Here is a 15,394-nt window from a genome sequence, read left to right on the forward strand (position 1 = left end):
AAAGCTTTTGATGAAGATCTCTTCATCAACGTTAGGCATCCGGAGGATCCCAACGTTTACGACCTGACCAACAAGCTGCTGGGAATGGATTTGATTCCAAAGATGGACGCTATCCTCAGAAACTTCCTCTGCTTCGTGGAAGAGATTCAAGAGCTCTGCCGGTGGGAGCTGGATCTGTTGGAGGAGATAGGAGCAGTGAAAACAGCTCTGGAGACGACGGAAGAAGGTCCTGAGAAGCTGGAGCTGGGCCGAAGACTGCGCAACCTATAGTACAGGTAATACCGTTTGGAGCATGAGAGGACAGAGCAACGCAAAGAATGTATGAAAATGAGAAGAGATCCTCCCTTTTGAATGTATAAAGTCAAATATTTGAATAAAAGTTTTGTTTCCTGAATTGTTTTGATGTGCATCATTATGAATCATACGAGCAAACAAATAACCGAGTTAGTGAATCGTCACGACACAAACAGATAAATGAAGGAATAAATGAATAATTAAATGAGCGAATGATAGTTAAGCGGGCGAGGCGGGCGGCCCGCTACTTATCTTTGCCTTTCGTTGATCGCCGCTTAGCACGTGTTTTCAGTGCTAGTCTCCCAGTTTTGCGTGAGTAATTTTCGAGAGTGTGCTACATATAACTAGGACTTTCGCTCGGTATTTTACCGAGGCTTTTGTTCGCACCAATATTTCCTGTAAGAGCAGGTGCGACCCCTTTAGCCTTATTAGGTGGGGACTTACAAGTGCTCGGGGCCCAATGACCATATGAGTTTACCCGAGACTTTTGACCTAGTTAAAAAATGCTTCCCGCGTTTCAGGAAGACTCGACTCACCCAAATTTCGGGGAAGTTCTTTGGATAAGGAGCTTTATTCGCGCACGCCGCCAACGGGTGGCGACGGGAAGCTCATCCGCACACGTCGCCTGCAGGGGCTACGGTCAGCGCCGGACTTTCCGGAGCGATCCCCAGACATCAAGGTCGTGTTGGGATCGCCACCTTCAGGGAATTTTTCCCACCAGGCTGCCGTCTCAGTTCGATAGTTAGGAGTATTGTTAAGAATATCCTTTTGTATTTGATTTGTTTAAATTTTTGCATCGAGGGATGCCTCGTTAAAAAACTCCCGTGTCGGAGAAAAAGAGTGCATCTTTATTTTGGTCCTTGCTTTTTGGTTTCCTTTTGCAATCAGAGTATTACTCCCAGCATCCTGTCTCCCGCGCCTTCTTTGCCTTCTCTGCCGTGGCGAGGGATCTGTCCCTGTCCTTCCTCGCGATTGGCGGGCCGAGCTAACTTCGCTGGTCTTCTGTCCCCACCCCTTTGTTGCTCACCCTCCTTCTTGTTACCCCTTCCTTCTGCTCTTTTCTTTCCTTCATTCCCGGTCTGATGATGAGTTTCTCCCTTTCCTGCCTTCCGAGGGGGCCAAGCAAATGCAGGCGGCTCCGCACAAACAGTTCCTCTTTTCCCCCAATTGAAGAGGTCAACGTTATCTTCTACTAGTTCACTCAAGCGTTGTTCTTGTTCCTTGGTGAGTTTGGGCTCGATTGCCAGTATTCCTCTACTGGTAGCGTTCATGTCCCAGTTCTCGTCATACAACTCATTATCTTTTTGAGCGTAGAGCTTGCCTTCCCCTATCCTACGGGATTCTTTGCCCTGATTCCTCCCCTTCCTTTCGTCGCCGTCGCTCTGGCTCTGTGCTCCCAAACGCTCTTGTTCACCTTCACCGCCTTCAGACGTCCCAATCTCGTGGCACTTGTGCCCGTCGCCACCTCCTTTTCTGCCATACAGGTTGAGGCAATGGCTATGAAACTTCCTCGCCCCCTCTTGGTCTACTGCCAGTTTCCCTATCCTTCCGCAAAGTAGGGGATACCTCGCCCTATGATGACGTTATAAGCTGTCGCGACTTGTAGGACCAGATATTTTATCTCCAAGAGCTCGGCGTCCTCGCCCACTCCGAAAACTGTATCCAACTCTACGTAGCCACGTACCTGAACTTGCTTCCCGGAGAAACCTACCAAACTTCCCGTGTATGACTTTAAATCCTTGTCCGTCAGCCCCATCTGTCTGAATGCGTCCTCATAGATTATATCCGCCGAGCTGCCCTGGTCTAAAAGCACCCTCTGTACATTGAAACCTTTTAGTCTTACCATTACTACTAACGGATCGTCCGTATGGGCCTTGATTCCCTTGAAATCCTCGGTCGATATCACTATGTTTGGATGTGGGCACCCAAATGGTCCTGGATATACCTGTACCGATGTTGTCGCCCCCACTGTTTCCCGGCCCGCCGCCGATACGTCGTTGCAAACTTCGAAATCTCCAGGGATTGTGTTCATTGCTTCAATCGTTCCTCCGCCCTCGCCGCTATCAGCTTCTTCAAATTCCTTCCCCTTCGCCTCTTGCGACCGTTTCGCCCTGATCAGCTGCCTGATTCGACCCTTCAGCATGAAACAATCGGTGGTGTTATGGCCCTCTAAGTTGTGGTACTCACACCACCTCAGCGGATTCCTCGCCTCGCTTCTAGGGTCCTTTCTGCGCTCGCCAACTCTGTTCATGTTCTCAATTTCCGCCTCGAGAAGTAACTTTGCTAACTCCTTGTTTGAGCATCCTTGCGACCTCATTCGTTGGCTTACCTTCGCTTCTTGGGGAGGGCACCAGTGCTTTCTATCCCTTGTTTTCGGGCGGAGTAGCTGTCCTTTATTCTTCTTTATGAACCGGCCAGCTTCCCCAAACCTCTGCTCGCGACTTGCTTCCTTGTCTTGTATCCTTTTCCTTGCCAGCGAAACCTTTTCCGCTCGCTCGCCCTTCCTCTTGTGCGCTTCAATTTCCTCTTTTAAGATGTAGTCCTGCGCTCGGGCGCGGACTTCCACCATTGAGCATGCCAGCTCCCTATTCAGCTCACAATAAAATTCTCCCCGGGACAGACCGCCTTTGAAAGCGCACACGCACACGCATGGCTGCAATTCCTCGAACCTCACGGATATGGCACTGTATCATTTCACATATTGTTTCAAGGTTTCACGTTCCTCCTGCCGAATATCAAACAGATCCTCGATCGTCCTCGCAGAGAAATGGTCAATGAATTTTGATGAGAAATCGCGGAACTTAGCTATGGATCCTGGAGGCAGATTCGTGAACCATTCCTTTGTTGCGCCTCGAAACGTTGATGGAAGCATCTTGCATTTCACAGCGTCGGAAACCGCGTACTTCGCCATCTTCGCATCAAAACGAGATAGATGATCCTTTGGACTGGTTTGTCCGTCATACGCCTCCAACACGAGGTTCGTCATGTCGTCCGGTACAGTCACCTGTCGTACTGCCGCCGAGAAAGGCTTGGTTCCGGCCGTAGCCGCAGCTTCCTCCTCCTCTTGATTCCACTACCGGAGGTGATAGTACCTCAACTACTCCTGTAAACACTCATTTTGCATCTTCAAGTTGCCACTTAGCGCTCGACGTGCTTCTGCACAACGATTTCTATCGCTCCTTGCGGTGCGCGGGGAAGAGACGTCGTTACGACATCGTTGGCGAGGCGTCTTCATCAAACTTCGCTAATGAAAATGAAAATTCCGCCAAAAACAGAAAAGCAAGCTTCACTCCATTGAATCACCCACATAGTCTGGGAATAGAAATCTATCGATCCCCACAGACGGCGCCAAATGTTCCGTGCTAGAACATAGAGAGGGAAGGTAGTACCCAAAGCATGAGGAAAATGGTGTGAACGCTTAGAGAGAGAAACTCTAACCGCTTAGAGAGAGAACATGTAACTGAATTTCAATGCTATTATTTCTCAAATGAGCTAAGAGACCCTTACAATTGGTATCCCCTTCCTATTTATAGAGGCGGAGTTGGGCTTTGGTGCCTCTATCTTATCCAAATGGGCCAGTTGGGCCTCGGAAAGGGAGGCCCAAGGTCATGGCGCGTCCCCTGCCCAAGGTCAGGTCTCCTGGGCGAGGGACCCTGGGGTCTCGCCCAGTCCACAGACCTCACTGAGAACCTTCCATCCTGACTCCAATACCAGTACATTCGATCAGCAGTAACCCGCCAAGACAACGGTATGAGTGTAATAGCTGATCCCATCTTTTTCGCAAACACTTGATTTATAACAGTGTTGTCCCATTGTCTTGTGTTGTGGTTAATCAAATCTGCTACTGTAGTCACTTCTGAATGATCACTTGGGGGAGCAGATCTATCTAAACCGTCACCCTTACAGACTTTCAAGAAGATTAATTTCATACCAACCGACTATAATATACTTTGGTCCAACCAAAACCTCATCATCAACCTAAGATATTTCTAATTAAATTCTATTATATTTTCCAAACAAAGTGCTTTTTGGGTTCTAAATAGTAAATTCTATTAGCTTTTTATATAGTTTATGATCATGTGAGAAATGGAATAAAAAAACAGTTAATGTATGATTTAAGTTCTAATCTGTTAAATCCTTTCAAAACATAAAGTTATACTTCATTTCATTATGCATTAAGTTTTCATGATTCATGAATATTACTTTTGACAAATTTAATTTTAAAAAAATAGATTAAATTCTTCAAAAAAAATTATGACTCAGACTGGAATGATACTTTAGTTATAACTTTTGACTAATTAATTTAAATGCGATATAAGTTTTCGATTAAATAGAAGTACTAATTAAGTTTTATCAAAAGTAAAATAAAATACAAGTAATAATTATATTGTTGGGACTTGGGAGACCCAATCTGGTGAGGAATTAAATCGAAAGAACATGGGATACATGATAGGAAAGGCAACACCACGAAGAAGAAAAAGTAGAGAACAAGGTAATCGTGTGTGGAGCTAATGCTTTGATTGACATGGATGATTGCATACGTGACAGTTGATGAATTGAACATAAGTTTTTGTGATTAGTAGTTTATATTTTTTCAATTAAGATTTTTACAATAATTATAATAGTTTTCTTTTATATTTTCTAGTAAGTAATTTGTTTTTAAAGTTATGAGTCTTTCAACTTTGGAAAACATCACATTTGAACATAAAGAAATTATCGAAGATTCCAATCCCTCTTATGTTGGAATGGGATCAGTTGCGGAAGGGAACATATTGTCTATTATGGGAACTTATTCCACTCTCACTCTTCTGGTCAATTTGGCTGTCAAGGAATTAGGTAACTTTCAAAAATCAAGGTCTCTCTTTTGATTCAATCTGGGATATCCACCTATCCAGGATTTGCTCGTGGGTTCAAAGTTGGTGGAAAGAATGTCATTTTCCCCCTTATGATTTCTCGCAATTCTTTGGGGATTTAAGAACCGCAACCACCACCCCGAGAAGTCGTTGTTGTGAATGGTCTGCTCCCGCGCCTGGAATGCTTAAATTCAACGTCGATGGATCCTCCAAACTCCAAAGGAAACCCAGGGCTCAGCGGGATTGGAGGGGTGCTCCGAAATCATAATAGAGAATTTGTGGGGGGTTTTCTCGAAGGCTCTAGGACTTAGTTGGGCTTTTGAAGCTGAAATTTTAGCAATTCAAATAGCTCTCCAATTCTGCAAACTCCACTTGTTCCGCTATGTGGTTATTGAGAGTGATTCCACATTGGCAGTGGGGTGGGTGAACAATAATTGAAATAACAGACCTTGGAAGCTGTAAGCGTTCTTAATTCGATTGATAATCTCATGGAAGAGGTGGAGTCTGTAGGCGTTGTTCACATCTATAGAGAGGCCAATTCCATTGCGGATAGCCTTGCCAAATCGGGTTGTTCCATAGTGAACCCGATTAACACTCTCTTTTAAGGGCTTCCCTTGTTTTTTCTTTGTTCTTTGTTCTCTCTTTTTCTTTTATCTTCTTGGTTGAATGTGTACTTGAGAGGGTTGGTCTCAAGCTCCTTTTATTCTAATATATTGATTGATCTTTCGAGAAAAAAAATAATGTAGTGTCCAACTCACTTGTGGTTTGCTTTAAAATTGTAGTATCAAGTAAGTCACACATGAGAAGAAAATGACAACTTTTAGTAACTTATAAGTGAGATGTCTCGCTCGTACATCTAATTTCTTAAAGTTTTCTGTAAAAATTGTACATAACGTCCAACTCACTTTTAATTTCCTCTAAAACTCAATGCAGAGATTCCCATGATTTTATGTCTCCCACGGCAAACATTGCATTTCATCACTACAAATTTATTGGAAACGAATTCCTCAAAATGTATTTTGTGGAGACCATAATCAACACTCAACATATTTCTTCAATGTCTATCGTCATTGGAGTTAAACCAATGTAAAATGAATGAAGATACGGTTGGCCAAAGCCAATGCTAACAAATTTAACCTTAATGCAAAAAGAAAACGCAAATGGGAGTTATATAGTTTATGCTGCATATAATGAAACATTGGTAACTCAAATATAGTTTTCCAAGGATTTTCGGATTAAAAAATCTTAAATTTAGCTCCTGACAATATTTTTTAGTTCAATGTTTAGACACTATCGTGAATTCCAATCCATTAAGCCAGATGCTTCAATGCATTTCTTGTCTTTTCTTTATTACTAATTTAGTTCTTCTATAATTTTGGTTTAAGCATTGTCTCCCTTGTAATTTAATATCTTCATTATTCTACCAGAAGTCATAGAATGAACATCATGATAGCCACCACGGCATTAACTGCGTACCTCTTCAAAACCAAAAATTTCGACTAGACATTCAGATTCAGAAAGGTTCATGTTGAATCAAGTAGGTAAAATTATACCACTATTCATCAGAAAGTTATGTGATTCTCGCTGTAAATATTTTTGTAAGAGGCTCATGGTTCCAAGGTATGCCCCTGAGGCGGCAGTGCTAAACTTACTCAAACTTTTTGTAACAAAATTAAGTTCCTAATGTGTTTGAGAGAGGGAGAGAGAATTATGATTGAATAATTTTTCTCAAATGATTTTTGCTCAACAAACTTTAGTTGAAAGGTTAACTTTTCTTTCACTTCATGCTTGGATTTTACTTGTTGAATGAAATATCTTTCTCTAGTGTGGACCAACATATCCTCATACTCGATCATCATTCACGGGACTAATTTTCTCAACAATCTGAGATCACATTGAGTGAATATTCTCTTCTAATAAATCTTTCTTTATACACATATTGTTCAGATATTGAATCCTAAACTAAATCGTTAAGGAATTAATCTAGCTATATTTATTGGTATTGAATGGAACATTTTATCTTTATCTTTATGCAATACAAAAACTACATGACTAGTACAGTCAACGCAAAAACTGAAGCTTCTTGCCTAAAGGAGTTTCAGCAGCGCAACTAGAGGTGTCTGTGTCCCTATCGAAGTGGACTTATTTAGGAGAACAACAAATCTTCGCTTGCAGTTTCCAGTGACATTATTTGATTGTTTTTACCTTTCAATGAATTATGCATTGGATTCATAACTCGAGGCTCCTAAAAAACAGAACACCCCCAAAAACACACAAACATTTACATAAATAAATATTTTTACCTAATAGTTTATCCTTTAAAGTTCACGTGGACACTCCCAATCCCAAAATCAATACAGATGGAACAGGAAGAATAGGACTAGTGCAACAAGGAAGCTCAACAACTCCCTTTAAAAACCCAGCAGAATTGAAGTAAATTGAAGCATATCCTATACATTTACCTTATATAAATGGCCAGGACACAGTGATAGAGATGCATCAAAAGTAGCGTAGGCATGAGCGTGACTTAGCTAGAACTGGTATATATGGATATGGTCACGCCTGAAAAGTTTAGAGTACTTACCTTGCTTTAATTTGTCTATCATGCTAATAAGTTGCTGCTACTACTGCTTTTGATCTAACCGTCACTGGCACTAAGAATAATATATTAGCATTCAGTGCATGTTTGGTTTCAATTCTAGCATCACTAGATGTGAATTCATGTTTTCAAAAACAACTATTTGTTGCTTCTCTAGATGTGAATCACACCTAGATGTGGATCCATTTAGATTTTCCAAACTCACACACTCAGTATTCACAAACCAGCGGCTACTTAACAAACCAAATGTGAAGTACTCTGTCTTAAATAAGTGAATGTTTACTTGTAAATTCTTATGCACTTATTTGAAGTCAAAAATCCCAAATTAATTATAGAGAGAAGCTTATGCGCTTCAATTGTCTCAAAATCAATTATAACAAGAACCTAGTGATAGAAATTTCTAATCATAATTGATTTCGACTTTAAAATTAATTGTAGAAGAATTTCCGAAAATAGTTTCTGAAGGTCAGAATTGATTCCAATGAAAAAATTTTGATTAAATCATGCTATAAGTTTTAACCATCGCCATGTAGAATACCGGTAATTACTTAGAGTATGTTGGACAACCTATTTTTTTAATGTGAAAGCACATTCACACAAGCTGTGGGAGAAAAAGTAACTAGAAGTTGGATGTTTCTTTAGCTTGAAAGTCGCTTTTAGAACAACCCCTGCATGCATCAAGCATACACTTAATAGTTAACTAAAAGATGATTGTGGGCAATATTTACTCACTTTCATAACACTCACTCTAATACTATCTTTTCAATATTCTCTCTTTTATTCATTGAAATTCATCCGAGTCTTACTAAATTGGAAATGGTCTTGTAGTTTAGTGCGCATGAACTTCAACCAATGAATGAGAGTATTGAACGTGTCATGGTAACATTTTTCGAAGTAAAAATAACCAAACACTTATGTTAAATTCACTACACGGAGAAGTACAAGGTGAATTAGATTAGGTCATTAGGATAAGGTTATTTAGCACTAGAGCTAAGTTATACAACCTCAAAAGAGATCCAAAAAAAAAAACAAATTAAACAAAAGCTTTCACAATCTAACTAGGTCATTGGTGAATAAAATTCACCAAGAAGGAGAAGTACAAGGGGAGGCAGAGGAAGAAGAAGAGGGACCATTAACACTACGAGAATCGCTGCCTGAAGTACCTAAGGACCTAGCATCTCTAAGAGAAACAGAGGAACCCTCTGCAGGGAGCTTCTTCATCGGAGTCAGAGGAGGTGTGTATGGAGATGTTTGTTCAGCTTCATCATCATCAGCAGCAGCAGCAGCAGCAGCATCAGCATCATCATCATCCCCAGAACTAGAACAGCTTCTTTCGAAATGAGAAGGTGAACTCTCCGGTGTCTCAAATGGGGTATTCGCTGCCCCACTTGTTTCACCCTCTTCATTTTCATAAATGGGGTTTGAAATGTACACGAGGTGCTCCCCACCACCACCACCACCACATGCAACTTCTTCACCCTCACTACTCTTTTCTTGATGAACTGGCTTTGGAGGAGCCCTGGAGATGAAGGATGATAGTGGTGATGGTGAAATTGAAACGAGTCCAATGCCACTAAGTGTGCTGGCATTTGATTCCTGCGTTTGGACATGAATCCCCTGCTTCTTTGGTTCAGCCATGTCCTGTTCCGTGCAAGGAAAAAGGACGGTTCTAGGAGCTTGGAGGACCCCTTGTGCATAAATGCTGGTGAAGGGTGGTGGTGGAGGAGGAGAGTGTCGTGGGGAGTGTGAAGGGGAAGGCGCAGTGGCTGTCGTGGCGGTGGTGGGAAGTGTGTTGGAGTTGGTGTTTCTGAGCTTGCGGCGGCGAAGTAAGAGAGAACAGTAGAGTTCAGCTAGCAGCACAAGTATGAGGGCTAGAACAATGGCAAGGGTTACCACCATTACCAAGGTTGCTCCCATTATCACTTTGGAAGTGCCCTTCATTTTTTGGTTCCTTCCCTTTACTTCTGTTATGTGTGTTTCTTGTTCTCTTCTTTCATGTGGTGGAACTTTGTGGCGGTGAAAAAGAGGGAGAGTGAGAAGATAAAGGTCATTTTTGGCGGGAAACAGTACTTTACCTTTGGGGAGGGAAAGGAGAGCAGAGTGGTGGTGATGGTGAAAGGATGAGGAATCTTGTAAAGGGATAGGTGATGGTCCTTGGGAAGGGCAATGGCTTTTTGTTTCTGAACTTGTTAATAAGTTCTGATAATGGCCAGAATGGTCCATTTGCTAGTTTTGCTCTGAAAATGTACTCAGATACCATTTAATTCGCCCGGGGAAAATTACAAATTAGGAATGGTACGTTTTCCGTTCTCTCTTTTTGGGAGTATATAACAGTGATGGTTTGGTTTTTTCATTCACAACAATAATCAATTAGACCCTATTTCTCAAAGACAACATAGTTAACCCAATTTCCAAATAGTTGTGCACAAAACGACATTCAAGTTTGGAGTTGTAAGTGGGATTGGATTGACTTTGACGCGATATTGCATATCCAACTACTTTTATCCTCAATTCGTAGAAAATAAGAATACCATCAATTTATGTTTCAAACGCTAATACAATCATAAAAGGTGAAAGCACACCCCAAGATGTTTCGTATATAGACACCATTAGTAAAAAATAATGCTAGAACAATTGCCAGCCAACTAAAGTATGGCCATGGCAGATTACAGCTCTGGAGTAATCAACGAATTGCAATGAAACCACCACCATGAAACCTTCAACAACACCAGCGGTACATGAGGCTAAACCATGATGATCGTTAACAGCGCAATCAAGCTGGTAAAGGAGAAGCACTTATTTAATGTAATTCGATTTTTTAAGATCCTCTCAAGGCCGCAATCCTAGCAGCTAAATCATCACAGTCAGGTAGCTTGGGATGCACATGCCGAGCTTCATTTGATCTATCTGGCTGCAATGAAGCGGCACGAGCAATTACTTTGTTAACTTCCACAGCTTCTGTTTGTTCATGAGGAAGGGAAACTGATCGAGGTGTTTGAGAAATCAGGTCTGGTGTCTCATCAGGTTCATCTCCTCTTCCACTCTTTTGATGTGTATGGCGACTTCTGGACTTTCTTCTTGCTTTTTCAGGCACAGATGCGGTTGGCTTTTTGCTATAATGGATCAGTAGCCTATCTATTATCCTTTCCTCTTCATCAGTTTTATGCCGCTCATCATCAAACAAAATTTGTAGGCCACGCCTTTCATCTCGTCTCCTGCTCCTTGATTTTCTCACAACTTCAGCCTCTTCATTACCAGCATCACTGTGAGTAGATCGAGATTTTGAATGCTTCCGCCTCACAGATTTTGGTTTAAATACAGGGACTTCTTTAGCATCTTCGTGATTCGAGAGTTCTTTTTCATGACCCTCTTTACCCGGTCTTGCATGTCCCAGTAAATCCTGCTCAGAATTATCCAAACCTGATTGGATCCTCTCCGGCTTAGAAGCGACATCAGGCTTTTGATGTATTGAAGGATATTTAGTGATTCCATTACTGTCAATATGTGAAGTCATTAAATCAGTTCCATGTGAGCTGCTCTTCAGTTTAGAATTAGGTTTTAAATACGGAGGTGGGAGGGCATTACTGTAGCTAGGCTTTCCCCTAGGAGTTTCATCCTTTTGAACTTTTCTCTCAAATCTATCATCAGGTAGGCCAGCATGATTAAAAGCTAATGGCTCGTTCACACTATTCCTTGAAAAAAGTCCCACGTGGCTAGGAGACTTCCTAGCAGTGGCAGTGTCCTGGCTTTCTCTTACTCGTGTGGCATTCCCCAAAGTATCACGCAGATTGGAACCACCTTCAAACTCTTTCACTCTCTCGTCCTGAGAAGAGCGTCCAATTTGTTTTGGAATACTACCCTCCATGCAATAGCCTTTATCAGTCTTCTTATGACTTAGCTCTTCTCTTCCCGGTAATGGATTGCCATGGCTAACTCTTTTGAGATTGACTTCATCATAGCTACTTGGCGGCTTGAAACCATTTTCAGGAAGCTTGGATTTAGAACTAAGTTGATTCACATCACTTTTTGAGACAACCGCTTCCTTGCCATTCAGAAATTTGTGCCTATTATCAGAATAGTCAGGACTTTTCTCTGGCAAAGCCTCATACTTGACTCCTTTTGAGGTAGCAATCTTGCCTTGTAATGGTTTATTATCATCAACTGAATGGTTAAACTTGAAAGCACTGTTGTGGCCCTGCACAAGCATATATGCTTTCTTAGTAGACATAAACAAACATCTCTAGTAATTACAATTTTTTTTGTCTAGGCCAAGGTATCCTCACAGCTGTTAGCCGTGAGACTAATTCTCGCCCCACAGTCAGCGCACTAAGCGGTAGGGGGATGGCCAGGGAGTTTTTTCCGTTCACAAGAGTTCAGAATCGTAAGTAAGTAATTACAGTTTAACAAACATTGTCAAAATGGTTTCCCAATTGAATTTTTTTTTTTTTAAATTTAGTTGTAAGTAAATTCTAAATGAAAGGGATGTTATGTAAATTAAGAATTGGAGAAATTTTTAACTAAGAAGCAAATATAGAAAAGAGTAAATTACTCTCCCTCCCCTGAGAGAAGCTTTAACTACACTTTCTTCCCTCTTATTTCAAAACCTACACTCTTCTTCCTTAAAACATAAATATATATTACACTTTGGTCCATGTTAATACAAATAGACTTGTTATTAACATCTTTTTCTCTATTTATAATTCTATCAATATTAATATATAATCTTAAATTCCTAGTATCAATCATAGGACCAGTTAAAGATGAAATAAAAAATTAGGAAGACGATAAAATAACTATTTAAAAGATTTAAGTTCACCAAAAAGAATATTGAAGTGATTAAAATTAGTAAATCAAGACATTAATAATTATAAAGAAAAGAAAACTTTGCTAGAAGACTAGTTTACAGTCTTTTAAATCATTGAAATATCTATTTCAATTAAAATATACTAAATTGTAATAAATATTTATCTTAGGGGAGGGGGTAGTAGGATTTAAAATAAAAGAAGGGAGTGTAATTAAAGCTTCTCAGAGGGGAGAAGAGTGTATGTTTTGAAATAAGAGGGGAGGTGAGAGTAATTAATGCTTCTCTCAAAGGAGAGGAGAGTAATTCACTCTACAAAAGAAGAGAAGAAATGAAAAAAAGGCTTAGGGCAACACCTGTGCAACAGTAGAGGATTTCGACATTCTCAGTTCGAACGCTTTGGAGTCCCACTTTATTGAAAACTCTGAAGCAATGTCCTGCATCAAGCGAACCTTCTTCTCCAATGTAGAAGACTTTGAATTCATATTTGCAGCAAACTGATGATTACAAATTTAATGAGCAAGTTCCGTAATAAAGCATAAATTTGTAAAATTCTAATGAAGTTGAAAAAAAAAAAGTGAAGATTGACCTGTTGATTAACGTAACACTCCAGGGAGCTTCCATATCTCTCCTGAAATATTTGTCGAAGATCACGTAGCTCTGGGAGATCAGAAAACCTTGCAGCTGCAAACATCAGAGATGAGATAGCCGCCCTGCACTCCTCAGGGCATCCACTGTAACAGAAATGAAAGCAATTTAAGCATTTCGATTATCCAATTTAATTTATGAGGAAATATTTGAAAGGGTTACACAACCAAGATTAGGATATTTGGACACTACTTATGGTGTTGTAATGATGAACATTAAGCCGGTTTTCTTTCAGAAACTATGACAATAGGAAATGAATATTAACAATATCAAAAGAAGGCAGACAGCCAACTACGGCATAGTGAACTCATTGTCTGGGTAGAACCAACGTGAATAAATCGAGAATATCATAACCTTCTTTTTATTCTCATAATGGAAAGTGACAATTGGATGACAATGCAGAAGATGTTACAAGAAAGTTTCTATATATTATCTGACATGGTGATATGGTTCTAACTTCTAAGGTTTATTTTGTAATAATCAAAAGTGATTAGAATGGGAAATTGCGGGACAATGAAAATAGAAAGAGTAACATCAGGTAAAATTTGAAAATTACTCAGCCTTGATTGATTTTTTTCCCCGATAACCACCTCAAGGGAGTGAGTGACTGGACACATGACTATTGAATAAATATATTTGAAACATTTTAGTTCAATTGTTAAACAGCTGAAGTCTGCTTTGACCACGCATATATTACTCCTGCTCATAATCCAAAATTTTACTAACCATTTCCTGGCTGAGCAATTATAATCGGTGCATTAAGCCTAGCAGTTTGTCTTCATAAATTACATTCAAATGAAAAAACATCAAAGAGAAAAAAAAAGTGACATTCAATCTAAATCGCAAATAATAAAAATGGAGTTGTAGTAGTTGTTGTACCTCACTTTCTGCAGCACTGAGAGGTGCTTCAACACAAACTCACAGGTTTGCTCAATAAAATCATAACAAGATGACAGTGTCAACTCACTAATGAGTCCATCAGCCTGCATAACCACCAAAGGAGCAAGATAAAAGTTAACTTGCAAACACAATTAACCATTGACACTATCAAAACTGGCAAATAGGAATTCATCCTTCAGATACTTCAAACAGGAAAATACAGTCATCTCACAATAAACCAATCCAAACTGGAAAGAGCAAAGACTCAAAAGTCAAAACACAATTGAATCAGTGTCCTTTGACTAGCAGTAGAATCAATCAAAATATCAATTTTCACAGTTAAATATCAAATTGAAAAATCAAAAAGCTCTGCATTGATCTCAGATATCGAATTTCATTTCACAAAACCTAATCCAAAAATTACCCTAAACTCAAAATTGATAATAATTAGAAAGAAAAAAGCAATTTACCCTTCCGTATGCATTGACATCCAAACCATTCGACAACAAATCAGCCATATCCTTCTTCAGAAACTTCTCTGTCGCCTTCCTCTTCCTCCTTATCACATCGATCCGATTCCTCGTCAATTTGATCAACGATTTGCTAAAAACACAAAAAAACGAAAAAAAAAATGTGCATCACAGTTATCAATCAAAACTACTACTACTTCAATTGAACCAGATCATAACTATGAACTAGCAAAACGGAGCAGAGAAATTGCAGTGGTGAACGAACCATTTTGCGGTGAATCCACGACCGAGCAAACTGTCCAACATGCTGGAAGATCTGAGCCTGCGGCGGACTCGGTGGCGTGACTCGGTGGACGATTCGGCTCGGTAGCTCAGAGTGGAAGATTCGCCATCGCTTGGTTCAGAGAGCAATGGCACAGAGCTCAATGAAGTGGAAGACGAAGAAGAAGGAAAGGAAAAAGGGAAGAAAAAAAATGCTGCTATATCAGAAGGTGATTGTGTTCTCGTGCAGGTGAAACAGGGTTTAGGATTGTGTAGAGTGGTGTTGACCGTTGATTGTATTACAGATGTGACTTGATGGACGATGGGGATTGAAAGTGTTATGAGAGGTGCCTAAATTTATTCTCCAAATATTTTAGATCATTTTTGGGATGATTTGGTAGGGAATATTATTAAGGGAGACTTCATGAATCAAATATTTTTTTTCCTCTAAGTTGATAAATATAGCATCCAATGATATTGTTCTTTTATAATACAGTCACTACTTCCCAAAAAAAGAATTTAATTTGTAAGCAGTGAGAGAACTGAGAGTTACAAATTAATTTTACACATGTAATAATACTTTCAAAAA

The 15,394-nt window shown here is 40.0% G+C and overlaps 2 protein-coding genes across 2 annotated transcripts; both read right to left on the reverse strand.

The window, feature by feature from the left end:
- Window positions 1-8,509: 8,509 nt before the first annotated feature.
- Window positions 8,510-10,128, reverse strand: LOC130738958 (uncharacterized). Its single transcript, XM_057591141.1, has one exon. It carries the CDS (start codon window positions 9,967-9,969, stop codon window positions 8,827-8,829), a length of 1,143 nt encoding a protein of 380 aa, XP_057447124.1. The 5' UTR covers window positions 9,970-10,128; the 3' UTR covers window positions 8,510-8,826.
- A 133-nt stretch (window positions 10,129-10,261) lies between these two features.
- LOC130738957 (uncharacterized) lies at window positions 10,262-15,011 on the reverse strand. The gene is made up of 6 exons (XM_057591140.1): window positions 14,810-15,011; window positions 14,545-14,677; window positions 14,075-14,178; window positions 13,137-13,281; window positions 12,904-13,044; window positions 10,262-11,941 (listed from the first exon to the last, which is right to left on the reverse strand). Exons 1-6 carry the CDS (start codon window positions 14,848-14,850, stop codon window positions 10,565-10,567), a joined length of 1,941 nt encoding a protein of 646 aa, XP_057447123.1. The 5' UTR covers window positions 14,851-15,011; the 3' UTR covers window positions 10,262-10,564.
- Between the last annotated feature and the right edge of the window lie 383 nt (window positions 15,012-15,394).

This window comes from Lotus japonicus, chromosome 2, assembly GCF_012489685.1.
Source record: "Lotus japonicus ecotype B-129 chromosome 2, LjGifu_v1.2".
In the NCBI taxonomy this organism is placed as follows: domain Eukaryota; kingdom Viridiplantae; phylum Streptophyta; class Magnoliopsida; order Fabales; family Fabaceae; genus Lotus; species Lotus japonicus.